The sequence below is a fragment of the Tupaia chinensis genome, unplaced genomic scaffold (assembly GCF_000334495.1).
Source record: "Tupaia chinensis unplaced genomic scaffold, TupChi_1.0 Scaffold000515_1, whole genome shotgun sequence".
Lineage (NCBI taxonomy): Eukaryota > Metazoa > Chordata > Mammalia > Scandentia > Tupaiidae > Tupaia > Tupaia belangeri.
The window spans coordinates 6971509-6990051 of record NW_006160028.1 but is presented as its reverse complement, the minus strand read 5'-3'; the positions used below and the strand labels follow the sequence as shown (position 1 = coordinate 6990051).

General features: G+C 37.1%; 1 protein-coding gene across 5 annotated transcripts in view; it reads right to left on the bottom strand.

Moving 5' to 3' along the window:
- Positions 1 to 18543, bottom strand: part of DLG1 (discs large MAGUK scaffold protein 1) — a 331865-nt gene that overhangs the window by 40407 nt on the left and 272915 nt on the right. For all 5 annotated transcript variants that reach the window (XM_006156759.3, XM_006156761.3, XM_006156762.3 and 2 more), the window contains 2 exons: positions 17796 to 17910; positions 7569 to 7745 (listed from right to left, as the gene is read on the bottom strand). In XM_006156759.3, coding sequence (XP_006156821.1) covers positions 7569 to 7745; positions 17796 to 17910 — 292 coding nt within the window. The remainder of the gene's footprint in view (positions 1 to 7568; positions 7746 to 17795; positions 17911 to 18543) is intronic.

The window sequence follows — 18543 nt, the reverse complement described above, 5'->3', positions numbered from 1 at the left end:
TCTCTCTCTCTCTCTCTTTCTTTCTTTCTTTCTTTCTTTCTTTTTAATTTGACCAGAGAGAAACAGTGGGAGAGTGAAAGCAAGAGTGAGAGTGAGAGAGAGAGAGACAGGAAGCAAGCCACCAGGTCCAGGACTCGAACTGCAATAGGCCATGTGGGAGTCCGTGCCCTTAACCACCATGCCACCTGCCAGTCCCTGCAACTTCCTTTTTAACCGTCAGAGACTCTGTACATTTGTCAGAGAAAGACAGACAGAAAGGGAGAAAGCACTCCCCAATGGGGTGTGGTCAAGCTGCAACCCCTTCTCTTCCATGTCTCTAATCCAGTTGGGATTTTGGGAATGCATAGAAACATATCCATATATATATATTTTTCAAATAACTGGGGCCAGGATTCAAACAGTGGCTGGCCATGTAGTATTCAGTTCCCTGAACCTTTAGGGCTGATCTGAAATGAGTTAACTAGCTGTAATAAACCTTAGTATCTCAGTAGCCATTTTTGCTGGCTATCTTAAAAGGGAAACGGGGGTGCTGTGGTAAAGCTCAATGCTCTGTGAGGCTGACCCAGTGTCTGTCCAGAGACCTCCGTGAGCAGGCAGGGCATGTGTGTGCCCATGATCTGGGCTTACTCAGCTGGGGTAGATCATAGCAACAAGACCCTGCTAGGAGTGCTGTCTCTGTCTCTCCGGCTCATACAAAGAAGAAATGTATAAAATTTTAAAAGTGCTTTAAAAAAGACTTTTAGGCAGTTATTTGAATATATATTATATAAATAAGCTCTCTTAGGGTATTTATAAACTGACATTTTAATATTTTCCCACAAAATATTAATTGCAATTAATATTTTCCCATTCAACAACATTTCACAGACCTTCTGGGGCTGGCAGGCTGCAGGCTGTTTAAGATGCTGAACTCCCATACAGCTGACTGTGGTCTGAGTCCCACATATAGCTGCTTGTTTTCTCACCTCCCCTGTCTCTCTGGTCAAATTAAAATAATAATAATGATGAATGAAATTAAATATTTCTTTAAAAAAAAAAAAAAGAGGGGGTCCTGTAAGCTGAGGTCATCCCTTTCCAAGACAGCCTGCTTAACCATTTTTGCCACTACATGGTAGGTAGGCACAAGTAAATTACTACAATGAATGGTTAAAAGAAATGAGAGAGATGTATGGTGGACGACACCATACATCTAACTAAATTAGGCATGGAAAAGAAGATACAAAATATCTGATGCTCTGTGTTATTTTTTAGGGGAAATTTTAATTAACATATAATAATTGAACATATTTGTGGGTGTACATTGTGACTTTTCAGCACATGAATGCAATGTGCAATGATTAAATCAGGGTAATATAGTCATCATCTAAACCATTTGTCATTATTTTGTGTTGAGAACATTCAAAATCCTCTTTTTTAGGTACTCTGAGATAGTAAGTCATTGTTAATTATTCCTCTCACTGTACTTTGTAATAGTAGACACTTCCTCTTATCTGCCTATAATTTTATTTCTGTTCATCAATATTCCCCTCTATTCTCTGCAACTCCCATCCCTCTCAGCCTTAGTTATTTTTTTATTTACTTCTACAAGGCCTTTTTTTTTGTTTCTACATATGAAGGAGATTGTATGATATTTCTTTTTCTGTACGGCTTATTTAACACAATGTTTTACAGGCTCACTCATTTAACCTCAAATGACACGCTTTCATCCTTTTTAATGACTGAGTAGTGTTTCATTACACACACACGCACTTTATCCATGAGCTTGGTGACTGACACTTAGGAAGATTCCACACCTTAGCTACTAGGCACTGTTGCAATAAACACTGGGGTGCAGATATCTTTATGACATACTGATTTCCTTTCCTTTAGAAATACACCTGCTAGTGGGACTGCTGGATCAAACAGCACTTCTATTTTTAATTTTCTGAGGAACCTCCATATTGTTTTTCTTAATGGGTACACTAATGTACACGCTCATCAAGAGTATGAAGCGGGCATCTCTGTCTTGCTTCGCTTTAAGAGAAAAGGCCTTCAGCTTTTTCCCGTTCACTATGGCTTTTATTAGGTTGAGATACATGCCTTCTATCACTAATTTGTTGAGTGCTTTTCTTATCACAAAGGGATGCTGGATTTTGTCAAACACCGTCTCAGTATTTGTGAGATGATAAGTTTTTTGCCTGTCATTTTGTTCATATCATGTATCCCGTTTATGAATTTGCATTTGCTGAATCAGCCTTTCATTCCTGGAATAAACCTATCTGGTCACTGCATTCAATCTCTTCGATGAACTGCTGGCATCGAATCTCTAGTACTTTGTCGAGGACTTTTGCATCTATGTTCATTAGGGATATTAGTCTATAGTTTCCTTTTATTTATTTATTTTTTCTTACGTTTTTACGTGGTTTTAGTATCAGGGTAACTAATGCTGGCCCTGTAAAATGAACGTGAGTGTTTTTTTATTTTTTTTTTCCCGTTACTGTTTTATGGAATGGTTTGACAAGCACTTTTTTTTTTTTTGAGAGGTTTTTGCTATAGGGCGCATACACTTGCCAGAAAGAGAGACAGAAAGCAAGAAATCATTAAGCCACCGGGTCTGGGGCTCGAACCGCGGTCAACTATATAGGGGTTCAGCGACATAATCATTACGTCAACTGCTGGTCCTCTGACCAACAGTTTTAAAACTTTAGTAAAATTTGTCCATGAAAACATTTTGTTCCTTACTGGGAGACTTTTTATTATTGATTCAATCTTATTAGCTGCTATTAGTCTGCTCAGGTTGTCTATTTCTTCCTAGTTCAGTTTTGGTAGGTTGTATGTCCAGGAATTTAGACTTTTCAGTTGGTTGGTGTATAGTGGCTCATAATAATCTCAATCTTTTGTATTTCTATGGCCCTAGCAGTAATGTCTACTGTTTTGCCTCTGATTTTATTTATATGGGCCTTCTCCCATTTTATCTAAGTCTAGCTAATGGTTTGTCAATTTTTATCTTTTCCAAAACCAACTTTTTGTTTTATTGATCTTCTGCACTTTTTTAATTTCAAGTTTATTTCTCTGATCTTTGTTATTTCTTCCTTTCTGCTACTTTTGGAATTTGTTTGTTCTTGGATTTCTAATTTCCTGAGGTGGGTCATTAGATGGTTTATTTGAAATCTTTATTTTTGGATAAAGCCACTTAGTATGCTACCAACTTCCCTCTTAGAACTGCTTTTACTGTATACCATAGCTTTTGGTATATCGTGTCTTCATTTTCATTTGTTTCCGTATTTTTTTTTAAAAGAATTATTTCATCTACTTACTTATTTGAATTTGACCAGAGAGGGACAAAAAGAGAGAAAGTAAGCTGCCAGGTCTGGGACTCAAATCACGATTCACTACGTGGGAAGTCCAGTGCCTGTAACCACCAAACCACCTGCCAGCCTGTTTCCATAAAATTTTAAATTTCTATATTGATATATTAATTAACCCAGTGGCCACTTAGGAGCTTAATTAGTTGCAATGTATTTTCTTTAAATTATTTTCTTTATTATTTTTTAATTTGATAATAAAGAGACAGGGATTGGTGGTAAGAAAGCAAGTTGCCAGGTCCAGGACTTGAATCACAGTTGGCCATGTGGGATTCCAGCACCTTAACCACCATGTCAACTGTCAGCCCCTAGTTTCTATGTATTTCTATAATTTCCACTGTTCCTCTTGTTAATAATTTCTAGTTTGATTCCTCTGTAGTCAGCAAAGACACTCAATCTAATTAAAAAATATATATTTTTGAGATAACGTGGTTTGTTCTGGAGAATGATCCATGTGCTGATGAACGCACATGCATCCTGTAAATGATGGATAGACTGTTCAGTAAAAGTCAGTTTGATCCACATGGTCTATGGTGCAGTTTAAGACTGATGTTTCTTTGCTTCTGTCTAGATGATCTGTCTAATGCTGGGAGTGGGGTGATGAAGTCTCCAACAATTATTGTACTGAAGATTTTATCTCTCTTTAGCTCTAGTAACAATTATTTTATGTATTTAGGTGCTCTCATTTTTGGTATTATATATAAAATTATATTTTGGTGCATATATTTTATGTATTTTACAACTGTTATGTATTGTTGGTCTGAGTCTTTTATCATTTTTCTAATGGTCTTCTTTATCTGTTTTTACACTTTTTGAACTAAAGTCTATTTGATTTGATTTAATTATTCCTATTTGCTTTTACTTCCTGATTGCATAGTATTTGTTTTTCCATACATTTGCTTTTAGTCTGTGTGTGTCAATTACAGGTGAAGTGAGTTTCTTACAGGCAGTGTATAGTTGGATTTTTGCTCTTTTTAATTCTATTTAGCCAGAATATATCTTTTAAGGGGGGAGTGTAGTTCGTTTACAATTAGGGTTACTGTAGATAGATTAGTACTTACTCTTGTCACTTGGCTAGATATTTTTTGGTTGTACTCTGAGGTCTTTGTTTTCTTTTCTTTTTTTTTATTAGTTTCAATTACAGTGTAGTGATTTACTCCTACCTCTGGTAACCACCATTCTATTTCCTTTCTGAGTTTGACTGTTGTAGAAATCACATAAAAGAAAGATCATACAGTATTTGTCCTTCTTTTTTTTTTTTTTTTGGAGAGATTTTTGCTATAGGGCGCGTGTGCTCACCAGAGAGAGAGAGAGACAGAGAGAGAGAAAGCGAGAAATCACCCCCCAGGGGGGATGATCACACCGCAATCCCTTCTCCTCCATTCTCCTCTTGGGATCTTGGGCACACACGCACATGTGCCCGGCGTGAGTTTAAGCTACTGGGTCCGGGACGCGAACTGCGGTCGACTACGTGGGAGTCCAGCAACATAGTCATTACGCTAACTGCTGGTCCCCAGTATTTGTCCTTCTGTGCCTGGCTTATTTCACTTAGTCTAATGTCCTCCAGAGCAATCAACGTTGTCACACAACAGAATAAATATAAAGTAATAGCAATTAATTTATGTTGTCCTACTTTTGAGTGGTAAGAAAAACAATATAATTTACCTGCGTTTACTGGGAATTACTCCAACTTCATCACTTTCCCCATCTGGTGTAACTTGTCTGGCTTGCCACCATTCGTCATCAGAAGCATTAATAACATGGAGGATATCTCCAAATTTGAAGTTCAATCCTTGACTGGGAAGGCCACTGTCTTTAGTCTTGTCATAATCAAAAAGGGCTCTAAATTCACAAGAAAAAATTCCTATTATTATGTTATAATGATACTAATTGTTATTAAATACTTCAATATGAGATTCTGAAAGTATACATAATGCGGATAAATAAAACACAATGGTAGACAAAATAACGCTAAATTCAATTATGCACTATATAGATGACAAAGAGATAAAAAAGAATTAGCAAAATCAACTTGTTATGGAAATAGGGAAATCATTTATTAGGCATATTACCTATTTCCTTCAATAGTATAAAATGAATTTAAAAAATGCTTTTAATACAATTCAATGAGAACTAGTATTAAATTCTATAAGGAAGACAAATCCAGAGAGTTACTTTAAACTAATAAAGTAAACATTGAGAGAAAGTCTTTTCTTTTGTTGTTTAGAGATTTTTGCTATTAGGCATATGTGCTTTCCAGAGAGATACAGAGAGACAGGAAGTGAGAAATCATCTCGAAATATTAATATTTAACAAACTGGCAAAAGGAAAATAGTATCTAACTAATGTACAAAATTTAAACAAATCAAATTCTTAAGTCCAAATAAGCTCTTATAGTACAGGAAAAGGTCTTAGCAATTACAATTATGAATACAATGCACTGTTGCCTTCCTTTTGGCCAGAACCACCATCTTCCAGTAATTAACCAAAATGATGAACACAAATGGAAAGAGGAGAGGCACACGATATATATTCTCTAGGCCTTTTAGAAAACATGGAGTGGTTTCTTTGGCAACATACATGCCAATCTATAAGAAAGGTGACATTGCAGACATCAAGGGAATGGGAATTGTTCAAAAAGGAATGCCCCGCTAATGTTACCATGGCAAAACTGGAAGCGTCTACAATGCTATCCAGCATGCTGTTGGCAAAGTTGTAAACAAACAAGTTAAGGGCAAGATTCTTGCCAAGAGAATTAATGTGCATATTAAGCGTTCTGAAAGCAGAGATAGTTTCCTAAAATGTGTGAAGGAGAATGACCAGAGAAAGAATGAAGCCAAAGAAAAAGGGACCTGGGTTCAATGGAAGCGCCAGCCTGCTCCACCCAGGGAAGCACACTTTGTGAGAACCAATGGAAAGGAGCCTGAGTGACTGGAACCTATTCCATACGAATTCATGGCATGGTGGGTGTTAAAAATACACTAATTTATGGTGTGTGTGTGTGTGTGTATATATATGTATATATATACACACACACATAAAAGAATATAATGTACTGTTTTGTTCTAATTTTGTAACTCTAAATTAGGATACATACAAACCAAAATCCTTTTCATGCCATCCAACTTTCCCCCACCCCAATTTGCTACAGGACATGTGTGTTCAAGAGAAAGTGAAAGAGTACTCCTATAGGGGATGGTCACATTGCAATCCTCTTTCCTCCATTTTTCCTTTGGGGATTCTGGGCATGTACACATACTCGCCTGGTGTGTTTCTCAAGTCACTGGGTCCAGGACATTAACTGCACAATCAGACATGTGGATCCACCTACCTTACCTGACCACACTGGCTGGTCAATGCTACTCAGTTTTTAAGAACTAATGTCTTGGGGACCAGCAGGTGGTCTAAGGGTTAAGATGCTGGACTCTCACATAGCCAACCATGGTTCAAGTTGGCTTGAAACTCATGCCAGGCGTGCACCTGTGTGTGCCCAAAATCCCAAGAGGAGAATGGAGGAGAAAAGACTGGAATGTGGCCATCCTCCCGGGGGGCCTGATTTCTCACTTTCTGTCTCTATTTCTCCTGTGAATGCACACATCCTATAGCAAAAATCTTTCAAACAAAACAAAAAAAGATATGTCTTGGGGCTAGCAGGCAGCATAGAGCTTAAGTTGAGTAGATCTCATGTGGCAGATCATACAGTTGAAGTCCTGGACCCTATGGCTTGAGAAAAACATCAGGCGAAGAGAGACACACAGAGAGAGAGAGAGCGCGAGCGAGCGAGCACATTTTCCTGAGAGGAGAATAAAGAAGAAGGGACTATAGCAGGGTTATTCCCTTGGGTGTGATTTCTCACTTTATCTCTCTCCTCATCTGGCAAAAATCTAAAAAACATAAAAACAAAAGATAAAACACAAAATCAAAACAAACAAAAAAAAAACCAGAAAAGAAAAGAAGAAGCTAAAAGAAGTGTCTACAGAAACCTCTAGAACTGAAAGGCAAAGAGAAAAAATAGAGCAACAACAAAAAAGAACCCATGTAGCAACATAGTCATTACGCTAACTGCTGGTCCCCAGTATTTGTCCTTCTGTGCCTGGCTTATTTCACTTAGTCTAATGTCCTCCAGAGCAATCAACGTTGTCACACAACAGAATAAATATAAAGTAATAGCAATTAATTTATGTTGTCCTACTTTTGAGTGGTAAGAAAAACAATATAATTTACCTGCGTTTACTGGGAATTACTCCAACTTCATCACTTTCCCCATCTGGTGTAACTTGTCTGGCTTGCCACCATTCGTCATCAGAAGCATTAATAACATGGAGGATATCTCCAAATTTGAAGTTCAATCCTTGACTGGGAAGGCCACTGTCTTTAGTCTTGTCATAATCAAAAAGGGCTCTAAATTCACAAGAAAAAATTCCTATTATTATGTTATAATGATACTAATTGTTATTAAATACTTCAATATGAGATTCTGAAAGTATACATAATGCGGATAAATAAAACACAATGGTAGACAAAATAACGCTAAATTCAATTATGCACTATATAGATGACAAAGAGATAAAAAAGAATTAGCAAAATCAACTTGTTATGGAAATAGGGAAATCATTTATTAGGCATATTACCTATTTCCTTCAATAGTATAAAATGAATTTAAAAAATGCTTTTAATACAATTCAATGAGAACTAGTATTAAATTCTATAAGGAAGACAAATCCAGAGAGTTACTTTAAACTAATAAAGTAAACATTGAGAGAAAGTCTTTTCTTTTGTTGTTTAGAGATTTTTGCTATTAGGCATATGTGCTTTCCAGAGAGATACAGAGAGACAGGAAGTGAGAAATCATCTCGAAATATTAATATTTAACAAACTGGCAAAAGGAAAATAGTATCTAACTAATGTACAAAATTTAAACAAATCAAATTCTTAAGTCCAAATAAGCTCTTATAGTACAGGAAAAGGTCTTAGCAATTACAATTATGAATACAATGCACTGTTGCCTTCCTTTTGGCCAGAACCACCATCTTCCAGTAATTAACCAAAATGATGAACACAAATGGAAAGAGGAGAGGCACACGATATATATTCTCTAGGCCTTTTAGAAAACATGGAGTGGTTTCTTTGGCAACATACATGCCAATCTATAAGAAAGGTGACATTGCAGACATCAAGGGAATGGGAATTGTTCAAAAAGGAATGCCCCGCTAATGTTACCATGGCAAAACTGGAAGCGTCTACAATGCTATCCAGCATGCTGTTGGCAAAGTTGTAAACAAACAAGTTAAGGGCAAGATTCTTGCCAAGAGAATTAATGTGCATATTAAGCGTTCTGAAAGCAGAGATAGTTTCCTAAAATGTGTGAAGGAGAATGACCAGAGAAAGAATGAAGCCAAAGAGAAAGGTACCTGGGTTCAATGGAAGCGCCAGCCTGCTCCACCCAGGGAAGCACACTTTGTGAGAACCAATGGAAAGGAGCCTGAGTGACTGGAACCTATTCCATACGAATTCATGGCATGGTGGGTGTTAAAAATACACTAATTTATGGTGTGTGTGTGTGTGTGTATATATATGTATATATATACACACACACATAAAAGAATATAATGTACTGTTTTGTTCTAATTTTGTAACTCTAAATTAGGATACATACAAACCAAAATCCTTTTCATCCAATCCAACTTTCCCCCACCCCAATTTGCTACAGGACATGTGTGTTCAAGAGAAAGTGAAAGAGTACTCCTATAGGGGATGGTTGCAATCCTATCCTCTTTCCTCCATTTTTCCTTTGGGGATTCTGGGCATGTACACATACTCGCCTGGTGTGTTTCTCAAGTCACTGGGTCCAGGACATTAACTGCACAATCAGACATGTGGATCCACCTACCTTACCTGACCACACTGGCTGGTCAATGCTACTCAGTTTTTAAGAACTAATGTCTTGGGGACCAGCAGGTGGTCTAAGGGTTAAGATGCTGGACTCTCACATAGCCAACCATGGTTCAAGTTGGCTTGAAACTCATGCCAGGCGTGCACCTGTGTGTGCCCAAAATCCCAAGAGGAGAATGGAGGAGAAAAGACTGGAATGTGGCCATCCTCCCGGGGGGCCTGATTTCTCACTTTCTGTCTCTATTTCTCCTGTGAATGCACACATCCTATAGCAAAAATCTTTCAAACAAAACAAAAAAAGATATGTCTTGGGGCTAGCAGGCAGCATAGAGCTTAAGTTGAGTAGATCTCATGTGGCAGATCATACAGTTGAAGTCCTGGACCCTGAATGCACACATCAACATCAGGTGAGAGAGAAAGAGAGAGAGAGAGAGAGCGCGAGCGAGCGAGCACATTTTCCTGAGAGGAGAATAAAGAAGAAGGGACTATAGCAGGGTTATTCCCTTGGGTGTGATTTCTCACTTTATCTCTCTCCTCATCTGGCAAAAATCTAAAAAACATAAAAACAAAAGATAAAACACAAAATCAAAACAAACAAAAAAAAAACCAGAAAAGAAAAGAAGAATCAATGAGCTCAAAGAAGTGTCTACAGAAACCTCTAGAACTGAAAGGCAAAGAGAAAAAATAGAGCAACAACAAAAAAGAACCCATGTCTTAAACTAAAACTCAAGAGGGAGGAATTAATTTGCTGGAAAAATGAATAAACTAACAATAAGTGATTTTCAAATGTGGTCTTTGAAGTCCCTAAAGAAGCTGATGGTATGAGGGAAGTAGGGGAAGTAATAGTGAGAAGTCTGACTTAAACATATATTAAAACACACAGAAGATAAGGATAAAAATAAGCATAATGTAAAAGAGAAAACATAGTACCTTAACAGGTAGAATAAAGACATTCAGAAAAGAGAAAATACTCTTTCTTAACATTTTTATTACCATAAATTCATTTTTTGGTTAATGAAAGTAATGTAATTATGTTTAAAACAAATACATCTTTTTATTTGAGTTTTATATTTAAACATATTTGATTTATAAAACAGGGAACCCAAATGGAACACATCCATGAGTTACTCATCACAGGAGTAAAATGAGTATGTTAACCTACTCTCCAACCTATGACTGTACACAAGACTTAGCAATGCATATACATCTGTGTTTTCCCTGGATCTGCTCCCATTGGATCAAGAGTTATTAGAAGTGGGACCAGCAGTTGGTGTAATGGCTATGTTGCTGGACTCGCACATAGCCGACTGGGGTTCAAGTCCCAGACCCGGTGGCTTAAACTCATGCCAGGCACGTGTGTGTGTGTGCCCAAGATCCAGAAAGGAGAATGGAAGAGAAGGGATTGGAGCATGGCCATCCCCTCTGGGGGGTGATTTCTCACTTTCTGTCTCTTTCTGGCGAGCACACACACCCTAGAGCAAAAACCTCCCCCCCCAAAAAAAAAGTTATTGTAAGTAATTATCATTTAAAATACTGTGTTATGGTGTTTATTATTTCCTGAAGCTTATCTTTTTTTTTTTTTTTAAATAATATGCTTTTGAAAGTACAAACACAATGCAGAAAAGAGATATTTCTGTCTGGAAGAGTCATTTTGGCCTTTACAGAGGAGAAGCCCTATTTTTTTTTTTTTTTAAACGTTTAGCTATAGGACACAGATGCTCACTGGAAACAGGAAAAGTGACAAATTCCCCCACTCCCTGGGTTGGGGGGGGATAGTCACGCTGGAATCCCTTTCTCCTTTACTCTCTTCTCAGGATTTTGGGCAATGCACACACATGCACCTGGCATGACTTTCAAGTCTCTGGGTCTAGGACTTGAACTGTGGTTGACCAAGTAGGAGTTTAGCATTCCACCTGCTGGCCCCAACCTTTATCTTTTTTTGTTTGTTTGTTTGTTTGTTTTGTTTTATTACATTTATGTGGGTGACTAAAAAATTACAATGTGTAGTTTTGCTTGGTTCACAGCTTTCTTTCTTTCTTTCTTTCTTTTTTGGAGAGGTTTTTGCTATAGGGAACGTGCGCTCGCCAGACAGACAGAGAGATAGAAAGCGAGAAATCACCCCCCAGAGGGGATGGCCACGCCACAATCCCTTCTCCTCTATTCTCCTCTTGGGATCTTGGGCACGCACGCACATGCGCCCAGCGTGAGTTTAAGCCACCGGGTCCAGGACTCGAAATGCGGTCGACTACGTGGGAGTCCAGTGACATAGCCATTACGCTAACTGCTGGTCCCATTTCTTTCTTTTTAAAAAATCTGTTAGAGAGTTATGTGTACTTGCTAAAGTCAGAGAAAGAGAGTGAGCAAGTGAGAGATAGCGAGAAAGTACCTCTACAGAGAACTATCCTACTACAACCCCTTCTCTTCCACTTTTCCTTTCCTTTGGGATTTTGGGCACATATACACATGTGCCTAGTATGTTTCTCAAGTGGTCAAGTTGGGATTAGAATCTTGCAGTTGCCATGTGGGACCCAGATGTCATGTCACTGGCTGGCCTAGTACAGAGCTTTATAGAAAAGTAGGAGAATGCTCAGTTAGAAAAGTGCTTGCACATCAATGTTTACTGCAGCATTATTCACGGTCACTAAGACATGGAACCAAGCCAAATGTCTACAAACAGATGAATGGATTGAAAAAGTGTGGCACATAAACTCTATGGACTACTACTCAGCCATAAAAAAAACAAGACCCTGGCATTTGAAAGAAAGTGGTCGGATATGGAGGATCTATTGCTGAGTGAAGAAAGCCAGGATATGAAAAAAAAAAGATATTGCATGTATCCACTTAATATATATTGACTATCCACACTTTATGGTAAAGATCAAAATACTGGAGGGCATAAAAGCAGTGAAAAGAGTTAGAGATGCTGAAGACAGTGTGGAATGGGGCGGGAGAAGGGAAGAATACAGAGAAGGACAGCAAGAGAACAAATAGAGGACATGACATTAGTGGGACACGGAAATGGTGTATTCCCTGTTGATAACATGCATAGTACTCTCAACTAGACTGGTTTGAGAAGTATTTCGTGTTGGGTAAAATCTTTTTACAAGAAAAATGATATATAGTGACAATGTTTAAAACATAATGAGAATAATAATAATGATGATGTGGATAGTAATGTCTTTTATATAAAATTAAATAAAATAAAAAAATTAAATACATGTATTTTATAGTCCTTTTTTCCTTGTGAAATTAAAAAGATACTGGCTGAAAAGAACCACAAAACTTCTGATGTTGTGCCAGTAGTATTATCTTTCTATAATACTTTGTGCCAGACTGGCTTTATGTGTCTATTTCCTCCCAATTCTGAACTTCATTAAAATGATAATAAAATAATAATAAAAAGAAAAACTTAGAAGAAGAAAACAGGAGGAAAGATATTTAAGCACATTTCTGGATGATAACTGTACTGTGGTACTTGAAGAGAGGGATTTAAAATAAGATTTACTCAGCAAGAACTCTGGATGCTTGTGAATGAGAGGTATACAGTGCCACTGCTATACTACCAAAGACAGGAGACAGGAACACTGTACACGTGCTCGGGCCCTCCATGTGCCTTTTTAGGTTTCCACCACCAAAGACCAGAGGTTTAATCTCTAGAGAAACCGACTCTGAGGAACTCTGTACTCTGCAACTTGGTGGGCAAGAGGAAGATGTCATACTGAAAACAGATGGGCTGAAAGGAGATCCATACAGAGAACGCAGCAATTCTAGAGACTTGATTTACAGTGCTGGCAGGATTTATCTTTTCTCCCTCATTATTTTCTAGTTTAATTCACTAGTTCTATTCTTTCTTTAAGAATGGAAAACAAAGATAACTGAACAGTCAAAGGATCCCTCACATATAAAAAACTAAAAGAAAAAACTCCAAGAAAATATTTAACTAAAAAAAAAAACACCACAGAGAAAATAGCAAATATAAGAAAACTTCAGAGAAATATGAAACTATCGTATTAAATATGTCCATGAAATAAAAGGAAGATGATCAGAAAGGAAAATCAGATTAACAAGGAGGAGCTCCTAGAAAATAGTATATCACTATCTTCCCCTACTTCCCAAATTCTCTGTTGAGAAGAACGCAGAATAAAGTCATTGTCAGATATGCTAAGACTCAAAAATACCTCCCAAACACCATTTTCTTGAGACTTCACTGGAGAGTATGGTCAAGCAAATAAAAGTAAACTGAGAAAGAAAAAATTATGACATATAGGAATCAGATTCTCATGAGGCAGAAAGGATAGTGGTAAAAGAAAGTCCAATCTGAGACTACACAGCAAGTCTACAGAGCAACTAGTCTATCCTGGAGCATCAAGATGAAAAAATGGACCAGGTGGTTCTGTCGCTGGACTCCCACACAGGTGACCGCAGTTTGACTCCTGGACCTGGTGGCTTAAAACTTATGCCAGGCATGCATGCATTTGTGGCCAAAATGCCAAGATGAGAATGGAGAAGAAGGGACTGCTGCATGGCACTCCCCCAACCCTCCCCGGGTGATTTCTTGCTTGCTGTTTCTGTCTCTCTAGTGAGAGCATGCACCCCATAACAAAAATCTCTTTAAAAAAAAAAAAAGATGGAAAAACCTGAACTGACAGAATTGTGTGGACAGTTTCACAAGTGAAAAACTCTACAGAGGCTACTGAGAGATACCGTAAAATATTTATTAGGTTGTTGGAAAAGTCATGATGCATTTTTACATAAAAATAACAGAAAAATGTCATGACTTTTTTGATGACCAAATAGTTGTAAGTATGTGGGAAATTAAGCAAATGAAAATGTGAGACAATTGTGAAGTCTAGGAAAAATGAGGGGTTGCAGAAGAAAGCAGATATAGCCAGAAGGTATTACCTGACTACTGACAGTGATTACATAGTCTATGTTTTTAAACACTATTCTAAATACAATTCTAAACACAATTTTGTTAACAGTGACAGAGTTATGTTTAAGTGAAAAGAAAAGAGGCAGAATGGTTTGGCAAGGAAAAGAAAAGGTAAAAGGAGTAAATCTGTAATGTGTAAAGCTGAAAATGTAAAACAGCACTATATGCACATTATTCAGAAATTTGGAAGTAAAGGGAAGTTTCCAAGGAAAATGGGGAATGTTTCTAGAGAATAAAACTGGTGATTGGTGAGAATTGACAGTTATCTTCTGCTATGAACTTTTTAAAAATAATGTATGACTTTTCAAAATAGAGTATAATTTGTCCAAAAATAAAAATAATAAGAAATAAAGATGATTCATACAATGTATCTGAAATTATAACAGTGTTTTGATTTTCATGCCTTTGGAAGTACTTAATAAATCACAAATAAAAGATAATACTTATTGATTATACTATAATTAGAAAATAAAGATAAGCACGGGGCCATCAGGTAGTATAGTGATTAAGGCACTGGACTCCAACATGGCTGACTGCAGTTCAAATCCCAGACCTGGAGGCTTGAAATTTATGTTGGTCAGAGCACATTCAAAATTTTTTTCCAAAATATATTTAGGTCAGGGTTCAAGCAGGTGGAACGGTGTTTGAAGTCCTGGACTCCCACATGGCCCACCACGGTTTGCATCCCCGGCCTGGTGGGTTGAGAATCAAGCTGGGTGTATGTGCATACATGCCCAAAATCCCAGAGAGAGAACAGAGAAGAGACTGTGGCATGGCCACTCCCTCATGGGGTGATTTCTCATTCAATCTGTATCTCTGGGTGAGAGTATGTGCTCTAAAGCAAACATCTCTCTTAAAAAACAAACAAACAAACAAACAAAAAGAAGAAAATGAGTTAAATAAAAATCTTCTAATTTTTCTTTTTTGAGGGACTATGTCTATATCAAATACTTTTAACGACTTTGGAGCTGAAGAGATGAAAAAGTATGGCAAGAACTTGCAAAGGAAGAAAAAAAATTCTGACAGATTTTCACCCTCTGCCATTTCTCACCGTCCTCCTACACTATCTTAGGTGTCTACAGTTGTTTTCCATTCCTTCCTCTCCCCCCATATTTTATTGATTCACAAAGTTTCTTAAAAGTAATCTAACTACTTTCAATAGCAAGTTCAGCTGGTATGTACATATCTGTGAATACATGTCTGACTTTAGGCATGAAACTCTGAGTAGAATGAATATACTATAAGGTAGCACCTAGCTGATGCTATAGAGTTTACTATGGTCATTAAATAGGTATTTTTTAATATATTTTTAATTTCAAGAAAAGCAGTTTTAGCTTAAATAAATCAAAGAAATACTAAGAAACTTTACTTAAAACTTAAAAGCCAGGAAACAGGTTAGGATTCTGTTAAAAAAAAAATTATATATGTATATATATATGAAACTAGAAATGGAAAAATTAATGACGATAACATACATGATTAAGCCACTATGCACCATATTTGGATGGGAAATCACATTCTGTATGCTGTGACAATGTTCAGGGAATGAATGTAAATTAATTAATTAATTAAATATGTTTCAGAAGAAAATTACAGTGCACTTTTAACTAGATTCTAGCTTTGTCCATAGTTTTAGTTTAAGGTATTTTGTGAACCAATAAAATGTGGGAAAAAATAAAAAACAATTAAATAAAAAAGAAACATAAAACAGAAAATTATTTGTTGATGATAATATGTATGGTAATATCCTTGATTGAGCCAATATACAATGTATTCTGGATGGAAAATCTCATTTTGTATACCCTAGTGATGTAAAATGACTGACTATAAATAAATTACTTAAAATTAAAAAAACATTTCTGACAGATTTAAGATTCCACACTATTTGTAGGGTAGAGGGAATGAGAGAGAGTAGGAAGAGGATGAAAGAAGAAACTGAGAAAAGTTTCCTTTTTATAAAAAATAATTAATTATTTAATTTTATTTATAATTTTTTAATTTGACGAGAGAGACAGAGCAGGAAAGTGAGAAAGCAAGCCGCCATGTCCAGGACTCAAACCATGGTCAGCCATGTGGGAGTTCAGCACCTTAACCACCACATCACTGCTGGCCCCTGAAAAGTTTCCTTTATTATATACGGTAAATAACATTATCTGAGAAAATAAATCACATGTAAACAAATAAAGAATATATACTTCTATGTATAGATATATGTATATACATTTATAAACATGTAAACACGAGTACAGGAGACTTGGTTATTTATGTAACAGATATTGCTTCTTGTTAGAAGGACATTAGAAAGACAAATAAAGCATGTTAAAAATAGATCCCCTACAGAAGTGAGAGGAATGAAAGAACACTGAATATGGAATGGTTCAGATTACTTGTAGTGCTTAACTAACGTAAAAGAGTATAATAGAGTTCTCTGTCAAAGTTCTACTATAATGAAGAGTATATAGAATTAAAAAAATGAGATTTTCATTTTAAGCCTTAGCCAATAAAATAGAAAAAGACATTTATATATTAATAGTATCTATTTTAGGGACTAGCAGTTGCGTAATGGCTATGTCCCTGAACTCCCCTGTAGCCGACCGTGGTTCAAGTCCCGGACCCAGTGGCTTAAACTTACGCCAGGTGCATATGTGCGCATGTCCAAGATCCCAAGAGAAGAATGGAGGAGAAGGGATTGTGGCGTGGCCATCCCCCTGGGGGGTGATTTCTTGCTTTCTATCTCTCTCTCTATCTCTGTCTTTCTGGTGAGGGCACTATAGCGAAAACCTCCCTGCCCTCCCCGCCCAAAAAAGTATCTATTTAATATTGTTTGATTTATGTTGCTAAATAAATCTGTACGTCAATTTCTTTCTTTTTTTTTTTTTTGCCATAGGGCACATGCACTGAAACTGGAGAGGGAGAGAAAGACAGAGATAGGGAATGTGAGAAATCACCACCCCCCAAGGGGGACGGCCTGCTGCAATCCCATCTCTTCCATTCTCCTCTAAGGCTTTTCGGCATGTACACACACGTGCACAATGTGATTTTCAAGCCACTGGGCCCAGGACTTGAACCATGGTCGGCCATGTGGGAGTCTAGCGCCTTAACCACCACGCCACCTGTTGGCCCCTGTATTCCAAATCTCTTTTATTAAAAAAAATAACATATTTGTCTGCTCCCAAGTGTTTTAAAAAAAAGTATGTAGAAATTTTCTGGCTACATACTCTTTATTGAGCCCATTCACATTATTTACATAAGCTCTCTTTGCTATTATCAAAACTGCCATGATAGTTATATTATTATAACAGAATACAGCAAATCTAAGTGTCGAATGATAGGACATATCAAGCTTGTAGTTAACTATTAAAACATCAAAAATTTCTGGTCCATATTGGTTTTGTCTTTATCATACCCTTATTATTCAAAAGGTTACACAACTTTTATTAATAAAATTAAAAGAACATTCTAACTCCTGAAATATATACTGCCAGGGAATTAATCATAAAAATAATTACATTAACCTGCAATATATTTTTGTATAGTAAAACTAATTAAGCAATGATGAAAAAATCTGAATTTGCATGCATAAATAGTTAAGAGTTGCCATAATTAGAAATAAAAAAAAAATTTACCTGACATAGAGGGATCGCTTCTGGCTAGTTCGAAGAGAACCTGACCCTGAACTAATGCTACTATTCATCATCTGCTCCCGTAAGTCATGTATTTTAGCTTCAAAACGACTGTATTCTGATGGAAGAAAAAGAGAAATAAATTCATATTTTATAGTCTCAAAAATAAGTTACCTGAAGATCAAGTGTTAGATATGCAAACTGTCTTATAATTCATTAAACGTGGTTAGAACTTTAAAATAGTAAACTAACCTGTATACAATTTTTGTACAGTATGAAAATTTAACCTTATAAATAAATGTACCATAAGCCAGAACTGGCTGAGTTACAGTCTTCCTGTGTGCTTTTTTAAAGTTTGATTCAGGGCCCGGTTGTGGTGGCACGCGCTGCTAAGACTCCGTGCTTCCCAGACGGGGATGGCGCACAAGGCTCAGATTTGATTCCCAGCATTTCATAAAGGCCAGGCACGGATGCATGCTTCTCAAGGCAGCAACCTGGAAAGCTGAGGCTGGAGAAAAAAGAGCTGGGGCTGATACAACACGGTGAAACCCTGTCTAAAAATATCCCAGCATGATGGCACGTGCCTGTAGTGTCAGCTGGGTGGCTAAGGTTACCAGCGACTCTGTCTAAAACGAGGTGTTTTTTTTTTTTTGCTATAGGGTGTGTGCGCTTGCCATAGAGACAGAGAGAAAGAAAACAAGAAATCACCCCCTGGGGGGATGGCCAAGCTGCAATCCCTTCTCCTCCAGTC